The sequence below is a fragment of the Coccinella septempunctata genome, chromosome 7 (genome assembly GCF_907165205.1).
Source record: "Coccinella septempunctata chromosome 7, icCocSept1.1, whole genome shotgun sequence".
Lineage (NCBI taxonomy): Eukaryota > Metazoa > Arthropoda > Insecta > Coleoptera > Coccinellidae > Coccinella > Coccinella septempunctata.
Window position 1 is genome coordinate 12,920,886 of NC_058195.1, and position 26,968 is coordinate 12,947,853.

At 34.3% G+C, this 26,968-nt stretch overlaps 2 protein-coding genes across 4 annotated transcripts in view; one reads left to right on the forward strand and one right to left on the reverse strand.

Annotated features, from left to right (window-relative positions):
* Positions 1-26,952, reverse strand: LOC123316398 (juvenile hormone esterase-like). 2 transcript variants are annotated; one of them, XM_044902457.1, is made up of 10 exons: positions 26,737-26,952; positions 17,364-17,504; positions 16,144-16,293; positions 15,523-15,679; positions 11,531-11,916; positions 4,547-4,721; positions 3,586-3,764; positions 1,998-2,148; positions 1,708-1,831; positions 1-251 (listed from the first exon to the last, which is right to left on the reverse strand). In XM_044902457.1, exons 2-10 carry the CDS (start codon positions 17,409-17,411, stop codon positions 44-46), a joined length of 1,578 nt encoding a protein of 525 aa, XP_044758392.1. In that variant the 5' UTR covers positions 17,412-17,504; positions 26,737-26,952; the 3' UTR covers positions 1-43. The 2 variants fall into 2 exon arrangements, with proteins under 2 accessions (XP_044758392.1, XP_044758391.1); XM_044902456.1 differs by lacking the exon at positions 26,737-26,952 and adding an exon at positions 20,007-20,329.
* The window catches only part of LOC123316399 (sarcoplasmic calcium-binding protein 1), a 10,736-nt gene continuing 7,806 nt past the window's right edge, over positions 24,039-26,968 (forward strand). For both annotated transcript variants that reach the window (XM_044902458.1, XM_044902459.1), the window contains exons 1-2: positions 24,039-24,221; positions 26,547-26,713. In XM_044902458.1, the coding sequence (XP_044758393.1) occupies positions 24,170-24,221; positions 26,547-26,713 (219 nt within the window). In that variant the 5' untranslated portion in view covers positions 24,039-24,169. The remainder of the gene's footprint in view (positions 24,222-26,546; positions 26,714-26,968) is intronic.

A 26,968-nucleotide genomic window follows, 5' to 3' on the forward strand; every position in this document is an offset into this window, starting at 1 on the left:
AAAAAACTAATCAGGTACATCAGTATGAATGAATCACATTCGTTCAATAATTATGAAATGGTGGGTTGCCATATTTTTGGAAAAGCTCTTCATACCACAAGATGTTATCGTAGTTAACCGGAGTATGACGAACTTCCAACATGTCTCCAATATCGAGGAAATTCGTTCGAGAACTGGCGTTAGACGAAAATCTTGGCCAAACTATATTTCCTAGAGCTGAATTTCCTCTTCCTACAGATGGTGTTGGATTGCTAAAAACAACAAAATAGAATTGAAGAAGATTACGGGTTAATATTTGAATGAGCTGCAGCTCCTGAAGATGAGTATTGGCTCGAAACAAGTTGAGTAATTAGAAATCATCGAAGAAGAGTTTTACTCTCGACATTTCATTTTGGTATGATTTCAACAAGAAAGGGTAACTTAGAAAAAACTGTGAGAAGTTCATTAGCCTCTAACTCTTAAACGTCTTAACTTTTTCTCTCATCTTCATGCCGGAATATTTTTTTATATCTCTTATGAAACCTTTGATGATGAACGATTTTCAATGCACACCATTCGATATGGCAAAGAGGTATATGTTGGTATGTTTTAAACAGCTTCAGGAAGAAATGCTAATTGAAATATGTGTAGAAAGAAACTAACAAAGATGTGATATAGCAATACATTCTGATAGTCAAACTGCTATTAAAGCATTCTTTCGTGTCATCTTTTCAGAAATAGTATGAGTGACTATCTAAAAAAACGCAAAGAAGTAGGCAAGAGTAACACAAGATTTTTTCAATTTGAGTTCTTGGTCATTCGAGAATTCAAAATTTAACGAGTTCACTAATACAGAAAAGAATCAATCTCAAACACTGAGAGCTCATTAGAATTTCGGAACTAGAATGCTTCATTTACAGGGTGTCTGCAAACAAATGCCAGTCTTAAGGAGATGATTCCTCGTTGAAAATAGCAGGGGTATATTTCCTATCAATTTTTTTCTAAATCGACGTCCCTTCCAAGATACAGCCTTTTCGTTGCTTCAGGCAACATGTTATAAACTCGAGCTCCAGTAAAATTAGCAGCTTTATAGGTTACTAGCTGACACGGCAAACCTAGTTTCGCCATTTAAATTATTTCTAGGGTAGATAATAATAACGAACTCATCATTTTAAATTTTCGATTTACTCGATATAACATTAACTTTTTGTCCAAATGTCGAAAACCTATAAGTACTCTATGATTGCTCGATTGGTCGTAAGAAAAAGGAATGCCTTTTTTTCTGTTCTGTACAATTTTTTTTGGGGAATATTTTGTTATATAAACCTTGCCCTAACAATAATAAACACAACAAAAAAAGAATTGTCCAATTTGGTGCGATCGTTTGAACAATAAAGCATTTTGAAGTAAACCATAGATCCTCTTTTATTAATATTGATTACTTGTTTCGCTAAAGCTACGTGTATCATTTTTTTATGATGTGGTGCCCAAAATGAGAGTTCTGGAAAATTTGACGGTGTTGTGAGAAAATTTCCCGTTGATATTGCATTGTGGATGGTCATCGGATGAAGTCTGTCATGTTTTGTAGGAGTAATAAGAAATGAAAACGATTTCCGAAAATTGAAATATTTTAACCAGTTCTCAGTATTTCAGTACTAGAGCGCTCGCAAACACAAACAGTGATCAATAAAAGGGATATGGAACTTTACCCATAAAAGCTCAACTCACCTATATTTAGCGAAATTGGTCCACAATGTTAACATCCATTCCCTGACCACATAATCTGTTCTGTTCTTAGAATAATCTTTCAATTTATTGAATATGAAGTGAACTTCTTCCTCGTGGGACACACCTGAAATGCAATGTTTGAAGCAATAATTGTTGGTATAATGTTTTCCCCCTTAACTATGAGGTGTTTCAGACTCATCCAGTTTTTTGGTACACATTTGCCCCGTGTTGGACAAAGTAACTAACTCAGTATTACTTAACCATAAAAATGTCAAAAATATATGACTTACCTCTAATGCCTGGATATTCTCTGCCGGCTGGAAGGCCATATCGCCCTAATTCACTTTCGTATTTGAAGTAATAAAAGTAAAGTGGAATATATCTATTCATCAATTCAGCAGTCTTCCACAATGGTCTCAAGAAGTTGTCCTGGGATAAGTACTGTTGGTTTCGAAATTTGTTCGTGTTAATTACATATTTTATACGCCAATTTTACAAAAAGCTTAGTGTTAATCTACTGATTTTCAATATACACTGCGCAAAAAAATTAACGCACATTTGGAAATCTCAAATTTATTCTACAACTGAAGGTGTTCTCAATGATAATTATTTTCAACAGAATTATGCATGCATATGTTATCCACTTTCAACGGTTTTCTTCAATACAGATGTTATTTCCCAGCAGGAATAAAAAAAGATGATATCAGATGTTGAGTGTATTGGCTCCATTCTAAAATCAGTTGTTCTCGATCAATTCTAGTGATCAATAGTTTTTCTTTCGTTTGATTTTCTACACTCGATCGCTATGCAACGCGAAACACGCAATTTGACCCAAGAGGAATGTGCCCAAGCGGTAGTTTTGCGAGAAGAAGGGTGGACATACACAAGAATTGCAGAAAGGTTTGAAGTTTCCCATACAAGTGTGTCCCTGTGTCCAGAATATTGCAATGATTCAGAGAGACAGGTATGAAGGGCGCGTTTGGATTTTGTGAGAGAGCATATCCATTGGGAAGAGGCCGATTGGGAAAGAGTTCTCTTCACAGATGAGTCTAGACTCTGCAGTCTGCCTCTACCATTGTGATTGACGTTCCCTTGTATACAGACGTCCACATGAAAGATATGCTCAGTGCAATTTCCTGAATACTACTGGTTTCGGGGGAGGATCGATTATGGTATGGGGTGGAATATCTTTGACTGCTCGCACAGACATAGTAGTCGTTGATAATGGAGCTATGAATGCTGATAAGTATATAAGGAACATTCTTGAAGAGCATGTAGTGCCAGTTGCCCCATACATTGTTGAAAATTTCATTTTTATGAACGATAATGCCAGACCCCATCGTGCGCACATCGTTCAGGAGTACCTTGAAGAGGTTGAAGTCTTTCGAATGGAATGGCCAGCAAGAAGTCCAGATCTCAATCCGATTGAGCAGGTTTGGGACAACCTCAATAGAAGGCTGAGCAGTTAAGAAAATCATCCAGCTACTCTTAATGACTTAGGAATCCAACTCGGAGAAATCTGGGAAGGATGAGATCAGAACATTTTCAGATCACTCATTTTGAGTATGAACCGTCGTTGCCGAGCTGTAATTAATGCAAGGGGTGGAAAAACCAAGTATTAAATCACTTATCAGAATTTCAGTATTTTGGAAATTGTTCATTTCTCTTCTTTCACCTAAGATTTTTTTTCCATTTAATGTATCTTGTTTCGTTCAAAACCTTCCCGAGAGAACATAAAAAATAAGTTATAAAGTCAATGTAGAGTTAACTTAATAATAATAATAATTAAAATTGAGATTTTCAGAATGTGAGTTAATTTTTTTGCGCAGTGTAGATCAAGAATGTCGAATCCTTATTACCATGATTAGGGATACTCACATTCATCAACTCCATAATATCTACTGTTGACATTCTGTTATTTTCACCTAAAAAGTGATCCCTGATCATTCTTCCAACAATGGTAGAGGTTTCTTTATTACTGATATTCATTGAAGGTGGTGTTATCAGACTGTTATCCAGATCGAATAATACGAGAAGAGGTTGAGCTATCATAGCCTCTGAAAATTGAGTTTTATTAATTTTTTTCTACCTCTTGGTGGGTTTATGCTTCGTTACAATCTCAATGCCTGATGAGGATCGCGCAAACGTGAATTATGCAACGATGAGATGTAGTCGAGTTTGGTAAATCATCTAAGTGAACAATATGCGCTAGAATACTGTGATTTATCCAAGATTGTGAAAAGATTTTTCCCAAATATCTCACTTCAATTTCAATAATATCGTTACTCATTTCAATATCTCAACTCTTTACTTCTAACATTTCAATATTGTTACCAATATCTCTACGTTCAGAGCCTCGGCGTCTGGTTGTGACCATGCAACTAGATAGACCAGTGAATAATGGCTCATAAAGCACAAATGATTCATAAATGTCATAAGTCATAATGCTAAAGGCTACGAATCTAGTATGATCACTTTAGGTATGTATCGTGGATAAACGTAATATAATGTTTCATACTCTATCTGAAGTAAAAACCGATGTCATGAAATTTCAACAAATAGATTTGGGATCGAACAAAAACAAATGAATAAACCACAAGAAAGGCTGTCATTTTTGAAATGATAAAAGGAAAGAACAGTACAAAATATAAAACATGAAACCGATGTAGCCCAACCCAATGGTAGATCCTAGGAAAGAAAAAAATCAACACAAATTTCAAAAACTTTGCATACTGTTGGAATTAAAGGATCTTCGTACAATAATAGAGCGTGCACTTGATTTATCTCCGTTAGAATAATTATTGCCTTTTGCAAAAATCGATTCAAATCGAAATTTTACCTTGAAGAAAGAATAATGATTCATTTGAATTCATTCCCATAACTACAGGAACGTGATAGAAATTTCCAGTTGCCAGCATCTCATACCAGTTATTTCTCGTTAGAAAGGCTTCTTCGTGGTCCTCTTCTAAGGTTGGGGCATATGGCAACCCTGTGAATAATGACTGTGAAGTTCCCTAGAAACGAAAGGGTATTTCATTTAGAAGAAGGCAATTTCCAAAATGTTTATCAATTCTCCTATAAAGGTGGTGAAAAATGTACGTAGGTTGCCGAGTTGGAAAAAAGTTGTAAAAACACTTGGTTATTTAATTTGATATGATGTGAAGCACTAAGCAGGTGCTTCGCCTAATTTTTTCAATCCCTGAACACCATTAGTGGGGAGGCAGACTATTGATTAGGATACATACCAGAATTAGGATATAAATTTTGAAAAAAATTAAATATACCTACTTATCCCAAGTCTTCCACCGATCTGGGAAGCTTGCGACACAAGTTAAAATCTATTGATTTCTCAACTCTCAAATGAAATAGGTGACTTGAGACGGTGTATAGTTTTGAAAAATTAGAATTTGTGATTATATAGTTGAAATTCGGTAAGGAAATTGAATGATAAAATCTCTATTGCAGCGAAAGTGAATATATTGCAACTCAAATGTAAAAAAACTAAACAAACAAGGGAACTTTGATTTCTTTCATTCTTTGGTGATTTCTTTGTGGAAATAACGTAAATAATAATATCCTGCGAAAAATCGGCATATTTCCTGCTGCCAATGCGCCGCTTGTATCTATTCGGCATTGTCCCAAGTCACCCAATGAAACAACAAAATGAATGAATGAGATCCGTGTTGCCGTTTGATTTGTAAACAAACTTGTATCATGACATATCTAATAACCCAATATCCTACGTAACCAGAAAAAATAACACATGTACAAAGTGAAACACATGTACAGGACACTAGAAAGTATAAGGGCCATAAAAACGCGCTTTTACTCTCCTGAATTCGTTAATTTTTCCTGTCAATTCAAACGCTCTGGCCAGAGCAAACTCAACAGGAATTAATTGTTAAACTAACCGAAAAGACGCCACACAATCTTATAGGTTTGTCCCTTCACCTATAAATGGTAAGAAACAAATAAATCTGCAAGGGGGGAAATTGTCCCAAGTTACAGGACTGTTATTAAACAGTTTTTCTGTTTTGACAGTACGTATTCAGTGCCATCTCATTTTCAAATGTGGCAACAGATGGCACTGAATACGTACTGTCAAAACAGAAAAACTGTTTAATAACAGTCCTGTAACTTGGGACAATTTCCCCCCTTGCAGATTTATTTGTTTCTTACCATTTATAGGTGAAGGGACAAACCTATAAGATTGTGTGGCGTCTTTTCGGTTAGTTTAACAATTAATTCCTGTTGAGTTTGCTCTGGCCAGAGCGTTTGAATTGACAGGAAAAATTAACGAATTCAGGAGAGTAAAAGCGCGTTTTTATGGCCCTTATACTTTCTAGTGTCCTGTACATGTGTTTCACTTTGTACATGTGTAATTTTTTTCTGGTTACGTAGGATATTGGGTTATTAGATATGTCATGATACAAGGACAAAATGTACCTAGTCGGTTTTTAATACTAGAGTTATGAAACTGGTTCCTATCTTTCTCCTCTATAATATTTGCCTTCAGGTTTAAGTTTTCGAATATCACAACATCATGATTTCAAGCAAAGTGTAGCTGATGACTTCAAATAATCAAAAATTCAAAGTAAGCATCAATAGGTCCTATGGGCAGGTTAAGTTTGTGTTTGTATGCATATGGAAATATTTAACTCAAAATTTTGCTTTTATGTTCAATTCTATGTTATATAAGTATATATGTCAGTAGGTCCTGCTACTTATAAATAAATGTTTTGTGTAAATGAACTACATTTCAATTCACCAAATTCAGAGGAGAAAACATATATTTTAAAAATTATTTTGAGACAAGAACGAAGAAGCATTTCAAATCCTTCTCCAACATTCAAGTAATTCACTCAGAACTCTTGCGGAAATGACCTCGGAGAATATTTTTGCCATAATAGAGTGTCTTCCTTCTATTTTTCTCTTGATGACGTAAATTTGTTGATCACGCAATTTATTATAAACGATTCCTACACGACAAGTGTCCAGTTACCTGGATGATGTTTTCCTTGATTTCCTAGAAGGCCAAAGGTTAAAGCAGTATTTTGGTATTATCATTATGCGAACTAAGGTATGGCTAGAATTGCTCATATGCTTTATTAATTCTAATAAAGAACTTTCAGAGTCGTGGAATCGAGCAAAAACGAATTGTATCCCCACATAGTATGAGTTTTTAGCAGAACCTAATGAAATAAATGAATTTTAGCACAAAACTCGAGTGTGGTTCCAGAATCCAGAATGACCTCAGATTTTGGCTTCATTCCATTATTTGTGTTTATGATTTTTGAGTTTGAGTTTGACTCAAATAAAAATCGAATATGGCCATTAAAATCTGCTCACCCGCGATTCAATTATGTTTGGTATGAAAAAATGTAGCCCAATGTGAAACTAAACACCTTCAGATGTCCAGGGGAAAAGCCCTATTTGTCTTCAGAAAGAAATTTGGCAGGCCAAATTTCAATTTAGAAAATGTTCAGAAATGTTTAGGAATGCCCAACATTAAACTATACTCAGCAGAGCATCAACACCTCTCTTCTTCTCATGGCCGTATGCATCGTTTCAATGAACAAAGATTAAACTCTTGTTGAACCTTCCATAAAATTTTATAAAATTAACGTTGTGTAAGGATTTGGGGAAGTTCCCTTATGGCAAACCGAGCTATAAGGACGTGTGTAAGCAACGTGAGATCAAGAAACTGGGCCATACCCAAATTAGGCTTTGGTACAGATCAACTCGACTTGCGACTTGTAAGTATAGAGGTTGTTCTCCAGAAGTTAGTATTACTGACGACCCTAAATACGTCCCTGTCGTCTCTTGCAAATTCGAAGAGCGGAGCAGTCAATCAGTGATTGGATAAGCAGTCAGTTATACAGAGACGGAGTTAATTCAAGCGTAGAAATAAATAGTTCCTTTGTAGAAAAATTACTATGTACGAGGATGTATTGATATCTAGATAGGCTAGACAAAGTTCCATGCATAAAAAAAAATATTGCGTTACCATAGCAACGAACAATAACTGATTAGAAGTGTTAGTGTGAAGTTTGAGCTCAAAAAAGTAAACCAGAGTTACGCAATGAAGCAAAAGAAAGAAGATGTCAACCGAAATTGTGAAAATCGAAAAATTGGAGTATAGAGCCATCATCAAATACCTGTAGTTAAAAGGGTCAAGAGGTAAGCAGATTTACGAAGATATGCTTAATACCCTTGGTGATCAATGTGCTTCGTATGCGACCGTGAAAAATTGGACTGCAAGCTTCAAAAGAGGTAAATTTTCTATAGAAGATGATGGCCGATCGGGAAGGCCATTTTCTGAGTCAGTCTCCGAAAATATCGATGCAGTTCATGACATGATTTTATCAGACCGTCGAATTGGACTTAAAAGGATATCTGACGCACTGAATATTTCAAACGAACGCGTTTGAAATTTGGACATGAGAAAAATTGCTGCAAAATGGATCCCAAAATGTTTGAATGTTGATCAGAAGCCTGCAAGGGTAGAAGCATTGCGTTCTGTGCTCGATTTGAAAACGATGTAGAGTTCTTAAACCGAATTGTTAGTATGGATGAGACTTGGGTACATTTCTACGATCCAGAAACAAAGCAGCAATCGATGGAATGGACACTCTGGTTCTCCAAGACCTAAGATGTTTCATGTCCGAAAATCTGCTGGAAAAGTTCTTGCTTCAGTTTTTTGGGATTGCCAAGGAGTAATCATGATTGATTTTTTGGATAATGGTAGAACAATAACCGGAGATTACCATTCGACATTACTGACCAGTCTACGGGAAAAAATTAAAGAGAAAAGACGCGGAAAGCTATCCAAAGGTGTTTTGTTTTTGCAGGACAACGCCCCTGCACACAATTCTCATGTTGCCATGCAAAAAAATTGTGATTTAGGGTTTGAATTATTAGAACACCCCCCTTATTCACCATATTTAGTTCCATCTGACTATCATCTCTTTCCTCAACTAAAAAAAAAAGTTTAAAAGGTCGTAAATTTTCTTTCAACGAGCAGGTTATAGAAGCTGCGAAGGTCTGGTTTGCAGAGCAAGAAGAAACAATTTTTTTAAAGGTCTAGAGACGTTGCAGAGTCGCTGTAATAAATGTATTATTAATTTAATTAATTAATATTAATTAAGAGGAGAATATGTTGAGTAATAAAACATTTTGACATTGAAGTTTTGTTTGATTCTATAGTAGGCTAAGAATTTCTCAATATATCCCCGTATAGTTGAAAAAACAACATAGTCAACCGAAAAAACTACAAAAGGTCGGCTGAAGGAAGAACTAGGAAATCCTTGAGTAATTGTAATGTTAGGTATGTTCCCAATGATGAATCATAAATATTCAACTTATCGAGATCATAATAGTTGATAATACGATAAACATCAATAGTCGAAAAACTATTATCACGTAGTGTAATTTTTGATTTAATATCCATTGTTTCAACCTATTTAAAAATCACTCCTTGAGAGGTTCACATCCCATTGAAATTCACTGTATTTTGAAATGAATGAACATTTCCCATGGTTCAAAAATATGACGTAGATCCTAATGTCTAAATAGCCCTAAAAATCTTTCGGTCATGAAGTTAATTCGACATTTACAATTCATTAAGGAATAAAATTGTTGTTGATTCTTTTGCATGAATATTCGAATTAAAATTGTGATTATAAAAGGATAATCATGTTTCCGTGCAAGTACATGAAAAATAGGTAATATACTCAATAGTAAATAAAAATTCATGCGTGAAGTTTTTTGAAGATTGACGTGTTATTCAATTACAGTAATTTTCTACTTTGCAAACTAAATCGTTGAGATTATTTCTGATAGTTTAATGTATTCAATATATCGATGTGAAATAGGAAAAAAATTCTGTACGGAAATGAAGATTACTTTAGAAAATATGTACCTATGTAGTTATTTTCTTCAAGTCCGCAAGGTTGCACTTTGCGCACGTGTTGTAAATTTTTTTACGAGCTTTTAAATCTTTTCATGATTTGATGAAATGGAAATGATTGTATTAATTGTAAATTCTTGTTGACAATTATATTAGGTAATCATCATTTGAAACAAGAAGAAAGAGTTATTTCAAATCATTTTCGAACATAAAAAATTTGTTCTACACAATGGACAGAAAAGTTAGAGGAGGACGGGAAGCATTTATAATCAATCACATTGTACGGTGGATAAAGTGCATGAATATTTTATAACACTATTAACTATAAACTATAACGTTCTGTAGATGCAAAAAAGATAATCTCACGCTCTTGCATAGCTTGGAAGAATGGAAAAAAATTTGAATATCTTGTTGCACCATTTATAGACATTTCCATAAATTAAAAGTCCAGTAATTTCGTACATCCTGGACTAATTTAAGTTAGGTAAAACAACATTTGAATGACCTTCTTCATTCGTATCCGTATTCCGATGATGCAATCAGTAATTTATACATCTCGCATTTCATAGGCATAAATCTAGCTTAAAGAAGAAAAGAACCATTATTGAATTTGTCAAAATTCAAATTCAAGTTGCTCCTACCCCAAACTAACAAATCATACCTATAACAGACTTTCGTTTTTAAAATGATTAATGAATTTTTTTCACTCAATTGAAGGAACAAAACCTTTAATAATTCAACCGATTCTTTCAAGCCGACATAAACGTTATTTTACTAATTATCCAGTGATAATTGATAATCGTTATTTTACTAATTATCCAGTGATTGATAAATAATTTAGGCGATGATAGAAGTATCTATAATTTATGCATCAAGCTAGTTATAAAGCGGTTTCCCAATGTTTTCATTGAAGATTTGACTAGACCTTCAGTGTAGAGCTGAAAAAATTCTCAATAAAAAGAAATTGACGTGGGTAAAAATGAAAGGCCAGAATAATTCACTTAGGTCTCTATATTATTCGTATTTACAATAACTGATGGTTTTGAATGGTGGTACCGAAATAATTTTGGTATCTGAATTTGGAACCAAGGAAAAACAAAGAGAGATTAACATTTTGTGAGACAACTCAGAAAAAAACTAAGCAGCAAAAAAAGTGGGACACCTAAAATATTGCCCAAGTTTCACTTTTCACTAGTTATAACTTCGACATTACTTCGATGATGTTGGATTTACACTCCGAAATTAAAATCTTTATCCTGCCTGTATGCCACTAGAACATACACACTAGAACTATATTAGATAGGTTTAATCAATTCCATAACCGAGATACAGGATGCTTCATGTATTCACCTAAAATTTCAAATTCTCATAACTTTTGAACCAACCAGTATAATCGGTTGATATTTGGAATATATGATTCACAATTCCAGGTCCGTATTTGAAAAATATGGGACTTCTTCCAAGTTGGAATTCAACACCCTGTAAATTAAAATTTTGGAATTTTATTGAGATATTTGAAAAGAGCAGAAAATTTTCAATAAGATTCAGTAGATTTCATTGTCCCGCACGTCATTTTGCTCTAAGGAAACTCCACGGAAAGATCAAATTCAATATAGGAATTCTTCTAATCTTCAGAAAAATCGTACATTGTGATCAAATTGGCTTTTTTGTCCCACTTATTGCACATTCGTATTTCATAATATACTGGTTGGTTCAAAAGTTATGAGAAATTGAAATTTTAGGTGAATACATGAAGCACCTGTATCTCGGTTATGGAATTGATAAGACATATCACATATGGGTTTTTTGGACTCGCCTAGGGTAGCTCTAGTTCAGGTTACTGTATGTTCATTTACCAATGAAACACCCTGTATATGAAGGCGCATTTTTTTGAAAAACAAAAGTCTGACTTACGGTTAAAGCAACTCCCAAGAGAGTTTTCTTCAGTTCTTCGAGATCTATCTCACGAAGTTTCTCTACCAGTTCGTAACTATCTCTTGGGTGCGTTATGCCATTGGCGACACCGAGAAGATATGCCATATTCCGAGGTTTTCGTTGACTTCCCCACAAACATAGAGCACTTCCGCTCTCTAGAAGGACCTTGTGGAACAAGCCCCGGCTCTTCGGTGATAACATATGGAGATGAGAGCTGATGGAGCCGGCACTGTGTCCAAAGATCATAACGTTGTCTGGATCTCCACCGAAATACTTAATGTTCCTCTGTATCCAGCGTAGGGCAAGGTTTTGGTCCTTCAGTCCGTAATTGCCAGGTGATGCCAAATCTTCAGTGCTCAAGAAACCTGGAATTCGGAAATACACTGCTCCACGAAAGTTAAGGGAATTCGGAAATTTTTTGACTAATTCAAAAGAAAAAATGGAAACTTTTAAAGCAGTCTCATTCATTGAGTTCAAAAGCTGTTTTTTTTTTGACAGCAGCAGAAAAAAAAGAAGTAAGCCTGGACTTCATTGAATATGTTGAAGTAGGCGCTCAATTGGAGATGGTAAGCAAATATACCTTCCTCGGTATTTTTCTGTTTCATGTTCTTGTGTTTCTGTAATTTAACTTATATCCATTTGGCCTTACTTACCATTCATTTTCACAGGAGCCTTGTTGCTCAACTTTCGTCAATACGTTTCATTGCCTCGATACAGTGTATGCAGAACTTGGATTTTTTCAAGAAACAAACATTTTTGTGAACACTGCAGTGTAATGAACCGGACTATGGAAATTTCGAACAAAATTGGGGATAGTTTGAACGATGTATCGCACGGATCTACATTGTTGCAGCCATTCGCTGCAAAGGCATTTATTATACGGAAATGTGATACTTTAAGGCTGCAGGAAAGTATTGAGTTCACAAGGAATTGAAAGTGTTAAATTTTTCCATCTCACTCTGTCATGAAGTCTGGAGATGAAGATACAATGTACGACTCAGAAAGTAAAAGGTCAAACATGTAGATTAGGTCAGTCGGTCGAGGAAAGTGACCTGAATTATTACCCCAAAAAAATTAAATTAAATCCTACCGCTGTCACCGGTGTGATAATGAAAACAGTGTCTTTATCAATGGAAAAGCGGCTTTCCACTGGACAAAGGGTGATTATCTTGAAGCTGTTAAAAAACCAAAAATTGATAATGTATTGCGTGGATCTACATTGTTGCGGGGAATTGAAATGACAATCTGACCGATGCAATTTTTCTTGTCACTCAGCCGTGAGGACTGGAGTTAAAATAAAGATGCAATGTACGACTCGGAAAGTAAAACGGGGATCGCCGGCCTATGTAATTAATTACAATATCGGATTATAGAGACTTCAGAACAGGTAGAAATGCTCAAACATGTAGATTGAGAAAGATTCATTAATCTAGAGACCATGAGATTAAATTGGTTCTCAGAATCCAAGAACTTCGATTTTTCCAACTTATCAAAAGGGATCCTCCAATGATTTTGTCCGAAGCGTCTTGGAACGACCCATAGGAAATGAAGGAAGGATCAGGCAGAAAAAGGACCTCTGAAAAGATTGTCAGTCGGTCGAGAAGTGACCAGAATTAATACCCCAAAAAAATTAAATTGAATCCCACCGCTGTCACCAGTGTGATAATGAAAACAGTGTCTCCATCAATGGAAAAGCGGTTTTCCACTTAACAAAGGGTTATTTTTTTGAAGATATTAAAAAATAAAAATTGATAATGTATCGCGCGGATCTAAATTGTTGCGGGGAATTGAAATATCAACCTGACCGATAAGAGTTGAAAGTGCTGCATTATTTCATGTCACTCAGCCATGAGGACTGGAGTTAAAATAAAGATGCAATGTACGACTCGGAAAGTAATACGGGGATCGCCGGCCTATGTATTTAATTACAATATCGGATTATAGAGACTTCAGAACAGGTAGAAATGCTCAAACATGTAGATTAAGAAAGATTCATTAATCTAGAGACCATCGGATTAAATTGGTTCTTAGAATCCAAGAATTTCGATTTTTCCAACTTATCAAAAGGGATCCTCCAATGATTTTGTCCGAAGCGTCTTGGAACGACCCATAGGAAATGAAGGAAGGATCAAGCAGAAAAAGGACCTCTGAAAAGATTGTCAGTCGGTCGAGAAAAGTGACCAGAATTAATACCCCAAAAAAATTAAATTGAATCCCACCGCTGTCACCAGTGTGATAATGAAAACAGTGTCTTCATCAATGGAAAAACGGCTTTCCACTTAACAAAGGGTTATTTTTTTTGAAGATGTTAAAAAACAAAAATTGATAATGTATCGCGCGGATCTAAATTGTTGCGGGGAATTGAAATAAAAACCTGACCGATAAGAGTTGAAAGTGCTGCATTATTTCATGTCACTCAGCCATGAGGACTGGAGTTAAAATGAAGATGCAATGTACGACTCGGAAAGTAAAACGGGGATCGCCGGCCTGTGCAATTGATTACAATATCAGATGATAGAGACTTCAGAACAGGTAGAAATGGTCGAACATGAAGATTCGTTAGTCTGGGGAACATGAGATTACATTGGTTCTCAGAATCTAAGAACTTCGATTTTTCCAGCTAAGCAAAAGGGCCTCCAATTATTTTGTCCGAAACGTCTTGAAACGACCCATAGGAAAGGAAGGATCAGGCAGAAAAACTAGCTCGGAAAGGATAGTCAGTCAGTCGAGGAAAGTGACCTGAATTAATACCCCAAAAAAATTAAATTGAATCCCACCGCTGTCACCAGTGTGATAATGCACACCGTGTCTCCATCAATGGAAAAGCGGCTTTTCCCTGGACAAAAGGTGATTATTTTTAAAATGTCAAAACACAAAAATTGATTGATTTCCTTCTAGAAGGGAAGGTCAGTTCTTGATGTTAGATTCAGAATTTTTCTTGGGACAAACTTCAAATAAAACTCCTGGATAAATTAACAATCAAATCTATCCAAAAAAAAATAGAGCCTTTTCACAAACAAGTACTTAGTCGATGACGAGCAACTTAAATCTTCAATTTCATAAAACGCACGTCAGGAGCGCCAAACAAACAAAATGTCTCATCGACAAAAACCAAGCGCTAACATATGCTCACTGATTCAATTTTACCTAGCAAACAATAAGAATCATCAATAAATTTGGACAAGATTTCACGACTCTGTACTATATATTCACGTTTTTCTCTAAACCCCAAACGAGAGAAAGAAATCAAATCAAATTTGGAACTACAGTACAATCGCGATAACGTGAACAGAATAAAACCAGGGTTGTTCACAAAATAGAGGTTGTTCATGTTACCGGAGGTCACTGAAATACAAACTCTACAACATATTGCTATACAGATTTATTATCTTATAAAACTAAAATACATTTTAATCGACGATTCACAATGGTTGAAAAAGTTGTGAGATCTTAGTTTGCACTTTTTTGGCAGAAACAATGTTGTTTACGCTATTGAGCCGTTCGAACGATCGAGTGTTCACAGTATCGCGATTGTACTGTATCTACCTTTTCTGCAATTATTCCTCGAACCTGATGATGCTTGGCGACGAACACGTGCGTAAAGCCGAACACCACAACACCAGACTTTTCACGCACCAACCGGCGAATTCTTTCATTCACTACACTGTTCAACCAAATTTCCCGCACTCTTTCTGTCGCAAACCTTTAGTGCTTATTCATTTTCGTTCCTCTTCTACCTAAGACCGTCAGTTATTTCCAAAACATGAATTCATAAAACTCCTAGATTCGGTTTTCACCGTTTTATACCACAAATCAAAAGAAAACGAACACTCCTCGAATAGTGTATCAATTTCCGCCAAAAAACTGACTTCATCTTCGATTTACTTCCATTTCTCCCTAGCTACCAGTTTCCCTATATACCGTTTCTAATCTAAACATATGTTATGAATTGTTCCGAAAAAAAAACTCACCAAAAACACCCAGTCTATAGTTGAGAGTAACAACTAGAACATCTTTAGCTACTAATAGATCTGGTCCGTATATTTTCACGTCCGAACTTCCAAGAATATATCCTCCACCATGTATGAACACCATAACAGGTTTGAGCTGTTTCACAGTGGCAGGATTCTGAAATTTATAATGCTGATTATGGATAAGTACCTACCAATTTTTTTTCACAAGAATTTAACACTGAAATTCACGGTAACTTAAGCTGTACACCGTAAAAATCACCCTTCCAAAACTAGAAGCATCTGCGAAAGGATATGTTCCTCCCACTTTATTCAATATATTAGTACTTATGATGGGCAGTGGACTTTCGTAAATCTTTCAAGAAATATATCCTCGAACACACAGGTTTGGTTTATGACCATAATCATAACGACATGCGTGGAAAGAAATTCGATCGACGTGTAATGCCAGGCAGCGTTTAGGCTGTACCTACCTATGTTTCATAGGACTTCAATGACCATTATGGAGGGAAAAATAGGATATATTCCAATCACTAGGCGCCTATCGTAAATCTTCCCAAAAATTCACGCAAACGCAATCTAGGACACTTTAAATTCAGATATCGCCAGACAACAACTTACAGTTTTTGTGAAGACGTTCAGGAAGAGACAGTCTTCTTCTCCAGTAACTATGGATGTTCCAGTGCTGATCCGTAACACCACTTCAACGCATGCGGATCCTTGTTTGCTCCCATCCAGAACACCAGGCCAATTTCTAACCCACTTAGGTGACTGAAGCAATAGAAGGCTTACTGTGTTTGATCATTAACGTATCTTAGCCTCATAAAATTGTACACTTGTACACTTTTACATGATTTTCAGAAGGATGAGTTATTTAAACCCTGCACTTGTAGCTTCTTCAAATCAGGGTGAGGGTATACTGAGTTATAAGGCTTACCAAGCAATTATCCCTTCTATTACTTATCTGGAGGGTGTTATGATAGTTTCTAGCACTTTAAAACTAATGCAGTAATAAAGAGTCTTTGTAAGCAAAATAAAAAAAGGCTATTTATAATCCTCATAGCATTGTCATATTCCTCGAGATTTTTCAATAATTTAAATTATGGTTCAAAATTTTCCTTTCAGATTCAACTTTATTTGGTTCCAAGTGATTCTTTTCTTAGCAAATAAACTAACAAAAATTGAATGAATGAAAATAAATTTCCTCATTCTCAAAATGAATTCAATGTTACTGAGGTCCAGGTGTTCGTTGAGTAAATTTGGCTATCTCTAAACAAAAATTAAAAGTAAAAATTAATAAACGAATTAATTCAGATATTCTATCCTGAAATTTTCTACTAGTTTCAACTATACATAAAAAGAGGTGCAACCACTATAATGTGAGTGGAAGTAAACGTTTGTAGTTTACCTGTATAGATTCCGTGAACATTAATTCAAATGTAAAGGTGTTTCGCACCTCGAAATAGTTCGAAGACCAATGCTTCATGTTTCTGATTCTGAAGCATTAGTGAAATTTGAAATGAGCAAAAAATTCACACCGCAATTAGGAAATATTTACCAAGATATACCCTGTTTGCTTATTCTTTTTGGAAGTTAAGAATATTTAGTTTAATTATTATTTTATAATTCTTTTGTGTGCTAAATTTTGCTGTGACTCTGTTGTTTATTTCAGAAGTCGGATGAAGAATTCAGATTTTTCAATGCATTGTTGTTTGTAGGTTGAAATTCTGATCTACTACATGGTAATATTGTTGATATTTTGGAACATAGACCTATTTTTCAAGGTTGATATTCAATAAATATCTATGTACTTAGACTTAGGTAGGTTTAAAATCACCTACTCTGAACCTGAGGTCGCCCACTGGAGGTTGGGCATATGGAATTCCCATAAATGCATAATAATATCCCCTTTTTAGTGATTTCGATTGCAATCTTGTACCTTGCACCCTTCCACTTTCTGTCTTAACTTGAAGATTTGGTTTCTGAAAAAAAAAATAAGAAAACTTTCATTTTGCATGGAAATCTGAAGTTCCTAATTTAAAATAATGGTAAGATGGGTCATTCTCTGATTATCCTTCATATAAAAAGTATAGAAAAGCCTTGACCCGATCCCGAATAGTATGAGCTGTAAATTTTGCGTTTCACTTCCTGAGAATAATAAATTGATTCAAAACAATAAGTAACTACCAGAATATTGTATATTCCAAAATATAAAATGGAATACGTGGAAAACAAAATTGATAATCGGTATCTTTATAGTGAAAATTTTTTTACAAAAATTATTGACTGATTGAGTCACACATACAAAGATGCGAATTGATATGTTTTAATATGCGTATATTTAAATGTCATTAAATTAGCGTAAATGGTATATTATTTGTGACAAAGTTGCAGCACCTATAATTGCAGAATGATAAATCGACTTGCGAAATTATTTTATATTGCTAGATATTTCCAGGAGACATAATTTTGTAGCATTTTTGACCTCGGTGAATATGACAGAATGACAATATCGTTGGAAATTTGAAACACGATAGAATTTTAAAATTCTGAATCAACATTAGGAAAGAATTTCTCTTCCAACATCACGAACAAAAAAAATATCTAAAGGTGACAAAATTTTAGAACGAGGAGTTTTCAAGAATAATTCTTCAGAATTTTATTTTACTACCCGAGGAGGTTATATAGGCTCTGAAACGTTACATTCATTAACATTTTTCCAATATTATCTGGAAAGCAAAAAGCAACATTTTTTTGTGAATTGTGTAGATTTATTTTATGCAAATTCATTCAAAATCAAACTGAGAAAATTTCATTATTGGGAAAATTGTTGTGTAGGTATGTATGGTACTACATACCATTATATTTATATAATTTCAGAATGGATTGAACATTCGGAATATACGTGCTGAGTCTTTGACTCGTACAAATATTTCAACATATTCCAAATCGGCTCGGTTTAACAGATACAGGCTGTTGAAAAGCCTTAAAAAATGTTATGTATTTTCAGTTCTATCTCAAAACGGTTTTATCGAATGAAATATGAAACTTTATTATACAGGGTGAGTCTTTGACTCGAATAAATATTTTAACCATTTCCTTTCTATTTTTTCAGAATCGGCTCGGTTCAGAAGATACAGGCTGTTAAAAAACCATAAGAAAATGTTATTTCTAGTTCTGTCTCACAAACTGTTTTATCGAATGAAATGAATTTCGGAATACAGTTTTTCATTTATTTGATGAATCTTTTTCGAACACAAGATATAACCCACGTCTTGCAGTTTTCTCATTATGAGCATTAAGTACCATAAAAATACCAAAAATTCAAATAACCCAACTCTTGAAACTAAGTCGGACGCTATATAATGAATATTTGGACGTTTCGTAAAATAAAAGTAAGTATTCTTCATATTTTCTCGTATAATGTACCATTTTCGAGTAATTTGATGTCAAAAATTAAAAATTATCTGTGAAACTTGAAAAATTTAGCTAGTTATTATGAAGGTAATTTTGTTTTTCCAGGGGTGGCACAGTTATTCATTGTGAAAACTTAAGATGACTATATATTTTTATCAGGGTCGAATCGGAAGAAATGGTATGGAAAGAAGTGTTTCTTTTGACCTCAAGAATCCTCTGTTAAAATATTTGTATGAGTCAAAGACTCACCCTGTATAAGAAACATTGTTTTTCAGTAAAAACCAGAAGTCGAAATGAAAAAAACCTTGTCAAGAAATTGCCTCTTTACCAAGAATTTAATTTTGTTGAATTTAATTATTTTTAATAAACGAATTATCTGTTATAATTTTTCATGCCTTTGTTTGCCTTAGCATATATTTGGGCAACTGCTCATGAAAAATACAGCTTATTGCTCCCTTTTCAATTTTGCTCAATCAGTAAGGATAAGTCCTCATTATTCTCGTATTTATAACCAGAATGAAACATTTCACGAAAAATTTTTTTTTTCAGAAAAGGCCTCATCTCAGAGATGGTCCTCAATTTAGTCAATAGTGATAACAACTAGGTTACTAGTAAGAGTAGTCATCTTTAAATCTTTGAATGATTTCAATGATCTCCCTGCCATAAAAATGGTTCGGAATTATTTTCGCAATTTATCAGAAATTGGTTCTCACCATTAATTTAATGATCTCTCAGTCTTACCCGTAGTGAAATGGGGTAAAATAGCACATTGACCAAGAAAAATATTACAATAGCTCTCAATACCATCCCTCCATTATTTCATACATTTCATCTCCTTTTCATGCTACACGTTTTTCAAATGACCCCAAACATATACAATAGAATACAATACAAAACACTTTATTCATCCCTTTAGGCAATACAATGTTGTATAGATCTTGATGATTATAAGAAGCTCCATTCATTATTACGAAGAACATTTAATCCAAAAATTGTGAATGAGGCTCATCAGTGAACATTATAAATGTTGTTAGATTACCTACTTAAAGCCAAGGGCACAATCTCACCTGAAACTCCTTTTTCAAAAATTCCAAACAATGGACATCTAGCAGAATGCCGATTAAAACAACGAACAATTTGTTTGGAACCATAACTAACATCACAGATCAAAATATTCCCCGAAACAAAATTATTTCAAATTAAACAAACCGACTCATCCGAATGTTTTTGACAAAATAAAATCTAATCATTTGATTCTTGGTCTTTTGAAGTTCAACAAGGCGTGAACCAACAACCAGTTCTCACATTCGTATCAACAATTATTTTCGGAATAAAAAATTCGCGACTTGTCCTATTCAGCGACAAAGTATTGTGAGAATGGGGAAAAAAATCTTGGATAGGTCGACCGGTGCTGGACTTGAACAGCCTTGTATTCTATACATCCCAATTATCAATCAAGTTCATATTTTGTTTTGCATGTAATGCGTAGTCTCATCCATCAAATACTGGTTCAATTCGAATTCTTACTATTTTTTTTCACCCGAAATTAGCATAAAGTTATCTGTGATCTATTTTTTACACATGGTGCATCGTTTATGAAGGCTAGATTGAGAATGGTAAACACCCTGTAGCTAGTTGTGGGTTACTCACACTTCGTTTTTGCGCGCTTGTGCCTAACTTAAGAAAGAGAACGTTAAAAAAATTTATTTGAATTTGTGTTAAAGTGTTTGATGATATAAAATAGGTATTTCTTTATAACTGTAATATAATCTATATGTTTGAAAGAAATTATTTTGAAACTTATTCTCATTTGAAAGGGGAGATGAAATAACAATAACAATAACAATAACAATAACCTTTATTCAATTCATAGGACATTTGATTGTACAAGAATTAATGTCAGAAAAAAAAAAGCACAAGAGTTAAAGGGTTATATTCCTTTCCCTCTTACAGAAATCCATAAATTCTTCCACATTATATGGTTCACATTTCATTATAAATTCATTTAATTTTTTAATAAACAAAATTTCCCTATTTACATTAAGAAATTGCATTGGTAGAACATTATACAATTTAATACACATATACATACATAGCATTATTGTGGGTCACAGTTAAAGAGTGTACTGGATAGAGATATTGATCAATTTGCCTTGTTTTTAAATTATTATTTTTGAACATCTCGAATAATTCTTTGTGCTGCAGAAGAAACTTTATGCAATTATAAATGTTAAGTCCAGTCAAGGTATGTATTCTGTGAGCACGGAAAACACCCCTGCATGTTTGCCTGTATTTCATACCAAATATAGATCTTATAATCATTTTTTGCTTAACAAATAGGCTAGGTATAGATGAACTATTGCCCCAGCACACAATACCATAAAACAGGTTAGATTGGAAACATGAAACATAAACAACCCTCAATGTAGGAATATCTACAGACTTTTTCAAAACATTTATGGCATACAAAGACGAATTTAATTTCTTGTTCAACTGATCTACATGATTTTTCCACTTCAATTCGCTGTCAACATGAATACCCAAAAATTTAGTAGAACCAGCAATTTCAACATTAGTGTTCTCCAAAACTACACTACTTGGTAACTGAGTTTTTGATCTAGAATTATGAAAAATCACACATTCCGTTTTTCCAGCATTTAATTTCAAGCCATTCATGGAACACCAGTCCTTCACATCGACAAATGCGCTATTCAATTCTTCAACTAATTTTATTAGATAATTTAGTAATTTCAGTATATTGGTATCATCAACATACAAAATCATATTAAGCAACTGACTAATATTGAAGGGCAGATCATTTATGTAGAGAATGAAAAGGAGTGGACCTAAAATGCTGCCCTGTGGCACACCACGAGTGATCTCTTTTTCTTCAGATATAAAAATATTGTTATCAACATTAATACGCACTTTCTGTTTTCGGCCTTTAAGATATGATTTCATTAACTTGAGTTGATTGTCTCGAATTCCATAAGCTTTGAGCTTCTTTAAAAGTATATCATGATCACCGCAATCAAACGCTTTAGACAAATCCATAAATAAACCAATCGGAATTTTGCCTTCCTCTAAAGCTTCTGTAACTTTTTGAGTTAGTTCAAAAACTGCAGTTGTTGTATTTTTCTTATTCATGTATCCATGTTGGGCTGGGCAGAAAATTTCGTGTTTTCTGAAAAACTTAACAAGACGATTGGCCAAAATCTTTTCAAATATCTTAGAAAAAGTTGTTAATAGATTAATCGGTCGGTAGTTGCCAAGATCATCCTCAGTACCCGACTTATGTATAGGTGAAACAATTGAAACCTTAAATGCACTTGGAAATATACCAGTTATAAAGGCCTTATTAATAATATACTTTAATGGCTCAACAATCAAGTGAATAACCTTTTTTATGATAAAATTAGGAATTTGATCATGACCTGATGATAAAGAATTTTTCAACTGTTTGACTACTCTAATAATCTCCTCTGATTCAATTTCAAAAACAAAGAAGGATCCACTTACATGCTTCAAACTACCATTATATTTTTTCTGTGGCATCATTACATTATTGGAAGCAACATTGACAAAATAGGTGTTGAAATCTTCCACTAGTAGTTTTGGATTGCCAGATGGTAGAGCTTGTTTTTTGGAACTACATTTACCAGTTAATGATTTAATCAATTCCCAAGTTGTTTTAGTCTTGTTATCAGAGCATATGATCTTGTTTGCTAAATAGTTTTGTTTTTTTTCAGTAATCTTCTGATCATATTGCTTTTTGATTGTTTTGTATTGTTGAATATATTCTGGTTCATTAAGTGATAAGACATAAAGTAAATCAAGTTTCTGCCTCAAATCAGAAATAATTTTTCCATTTTCGAAAAAATATTTTTCAGAAGTTCTAAAAGAGCAACTCTTTCAGTAATAAATCTCGAAACTTATTCAAGTTCGGTGCAACCGTTCGGTCTTGACGAATTTTCAACTGAACCCATATTTTTCGGGCTTTTTCGAAAAACAACTTTCGACACGAGTAGGTATATCCCAGAAAATTCATCTAAATGTGATACATATTCCAAAAAAGCAACTCTTTTAGTAATACACTCCTAAACAAAAATAACCGGACAAACAAAATGTTCACCGAATTAATATTAAAATAACTTTTTCAGGTGTGCTTCGATTCACTTTGTTGTTGTTCCATAAAACTTTGATTGCCGATCAACGATGACAGTTGGATTCTGAAACAAAATCACTAAAACCTTTCCATTTCTGAATATATTAAAGAAGTAGCAATTGAAAATAATTGAATTGACGTCTAATAATCATAATTTGATGCTAGAATGATATTCTGAATGATCATGACTGAACTATCGATTGAAAACAAATTGACGTCTGTTCGTCAATCAAGCGTTGATTCCGCGATCAAGCTTTATGCAACCCGAGGATGTTATAAATTGCATAGTTCTCTTTGAAAAATCATTGTTCCTTTCAGGAAAGAGCTATTGTCGTGAATTGAACAGCGAAATGTGAAGAGAAGATCAGGCTTCAAAATCTCTTTCAAAGACCCATCATTGTGTCACTACACCTCCACAGTGTGTTCAGAAATTTAGAGGAAATTGCATCTTTCAGTTCTACCCTATATACCATCTAATTCAATTGAAATTCTTGCAGACTCTACATCAGTGATGAACTAGATGAAATTATTTTGAAATGAATTTGGTGAAAGTTTTTTCTGTCCGGATTTTTTATATCTCGAAATTTCATCGTGTTCGTTGCAGTGGCGGTTCCAGGAGTGATGTTGAGGTGGGGGCATAATTTTATAATTGTAATTCTGTAATGTATTTGTTGATATAAAATTAATAGGTATATAATTGAAATATATAATATGCTAAATATTTGAAAGGAAACTACTATATGAAACTTATACATAGGTATTTGAAGAGGGAAATGAAATCATTTTTCTATATTCAACCATATGAACCCCCTTTGGAAACGCCAATAGATAGATGCAATCTAAACCACTGGAAAAATAATATATTTCTGGATGCGCGCGGTCTTATTTCAACATGCTTAAGTTACAGAGTCTATATGATTTTACTCCGGCCCTGAATATTTTCAAAGTGACGCTCAGCGTCAACCAGCGCGTATTTCTAAAATAGACGCCGGTTCATCGTCCAATTTTAAACCCGGTGAAAAATCATTATGTTATTGTATTTTCAATAATTGCTCTGATAGTGTGATGGCCTACAGTTGGGATAACAGAGTTAGTTTCGTTATAAAATATTTGTACGGTAAGTTGACATGTTTTTAACATTAACCATAAAACCCCCGTCAGGTTGCTTGACTCGAAGAAGGCTTCCTCATGTTGCATTTCCGTATTCAGCCAGTGGTATCTATTTCTGAGAGTATTTTTAGCAATCGATACTATTAAATTTCTACAATCAAATAAGAGGTATGTATCTATATTTCCCAATCACACTTAGTTCAGCTCAGTTTCATTATAAAAGTGGGCATTTTTTTCGAACTGAAATGCAGAGATATAGGACAAACAAAAAATTCATCAGAAATTCGAAAAATAGATTTTTTATAACAAGGTGATAATTTTTGAACTTCAAAGAAGTACCTACTATATTAAAAAAAATGGCAAATATTTGTGCTGTGTAAACTAAAATAATCCTCTAACTATTATTATGTTTAGATGTATTTAATGTCATGCTTCTTTTTTTATATATACCTAACTCTCGAGAAATGGGATAATTAGAATAACTACGTTACACATTATAATATATTAATTACCGAGTCTAAATAAGTTAGCTACGAAAATACCTAATGGGGATTTCATGAAGAAATACTAAGAACTAAAAAAAAATACCTAAAAATGGGTTCAATCTGACTGGCAGGTGGCGTGCACATGTTTGCCATCTGTCCATGGGATCGGTCCCTTTCTTAGGTATTAGTTCTTAGTAACTATGCATTAACTCACCATAATACGCTAGATTCAGAATTATTGATGATTATGAACGTCAAATCCAACGTTTATCAATTTTAAAGTTGAAGGATGTGCCTTTTTTCGTGTCTATAGTGGTTATACCACAATTTCTTCTACTGGACTAATAAAATAATACTCCACTGCAACCTGCAACTCTTCTTGACTACAAATCATTCTGATCTGGAATGTCTCCATCAGCGTTAAACAAAAACATTGCCGAAAATCTCCAATACAATGGCCGGTGTCCGAAGTTGTTTTTTTTTTCAATAGCTTTTTCAGAAAATGAATATCACAAGGCTAAAGAACATCTCGTGGCTGATAAGCTTATAATAATTTCCCTGCGGTCCTAGAGATACCCCTTATAATAAAAAAGTTGTTTAGGCGAAATCCTGTTGATGCTAGACCTTGCATAAAGTGAGGGAAGTAGCTTATTTGAGGAACTTTATAAAACAGTCAGTGTCAAGCATATCGTTTGCGACGTTTGCCAACTTTTACACAATGTTTATGAGGTAGTAAATTATTCTGTATTGAATATTTCCTACAAAAGATTGCCAATATAGATTTATTTATGTGATTGCATCTGAAAAATGTATTTCTGGAAGGAGTCAGCCTTTTTATTTTTGATTTTATAGTCCGATACCACCCTGCTTTTTCAAATGGGAATATTCAATTTTTATGCCTGCATGAAATTCTCATACTACACATTGTCATCATTTATATATCTTATATGTAGTTATAAAAAGGGGTTCGAATTAATAGGGAATACTCCTTCTGACGATAATGATGTATTTTTTATTAAATATCTTTGAAACGTCACATTTTGAAATAACCATTTCAACCGTTTCCCAAAAAAAATGATTTTAAGTACTTTTTTTCTGATCGAACCAATATTGAGCTATATCGCCTTAGTTACCATGTGTCATAACACACTCATATTTCCCTAGGGAAATATGGAATGTCAGTTCATATTTCCCTAGGGAAATATGAAACGTCAAATCATATTTCTTTCAAAACGTCAAATCATATTTTATTTCTTCATTTAGTAACAAAATGGAAACTGCAATTGTTGAAATTTCCACTGAAAGTTTTTCCACCAGATACAAAGGAAGAAGAAATATCTTGTTCATAATTATTCGTCGACGAGACTCCCAAAACGGTCTTCAAAGACTGTGATGCTGCAGATGGCTCTCCCTCCACAAATGCTATCATCTTCGCTACCTTATTTTTGTGCAGCATACTGCCTCCTGCAACAGACGAACTTTTCCAACCACCATGTCTCTTGAGTGTTGTCACTGAGGCTCCCGCATCGGCAACCAAAGTCGCGGATGTTCGTCTTCCACAATGGCCTGTATACATTTTCGGATTATCTAATCCCAACCATTCAGCAACCTTACTCGGAATTTTTCCGAAGGTATTTTTGCCGACAGGCTGAAGAGTACACTTCTTATCTCTATAAGCTACGAAGAACCTAAAAACGCCTTGCGGACGCAAAGCCGAATACTCCCGCACCAAACGAGCAGCACCCAGATCTTCTTTTGAATTGAAACTAGCGGCAATCCTTATGTTCTGCTATTGCTGCCCATTTTTGAGGTTTGAATTCGCCAATGATATATGTATATTTTTATAGATGTTGATAACAACGGATATTTGGACGAGAGGGATTTTGCCTGTTTGGCCCTCAGAGCCACAATCGTCGATGGAAAAGGAGAGTTCAGCCATTCGCGACTCCAAGAATACCAACATATCATGATGAGTCTCTGGGAAGAAATAGCAGAGTTGGCAGATTTCAATAAGGTTTGGTGAATGTGGGTACTTACTGCTTCTTTTTTCACGCTATACTATTAATTGTCTTGACCACTATTGTCGGTTATATGCGTTTTTGACTTGGCAACAACATGAGCACTAATTAATTTTCGTTCAAGCGTATTCTCTTTGGTAACATGTACGTGGATTGTTCAAAGTAGATATTAATGTGTTCAGTCTCTAGCCAACAAATGGGGAAATTATGTACTCTGAAAGCTGCATCATGAAATGCCAAGTAGGATCTGT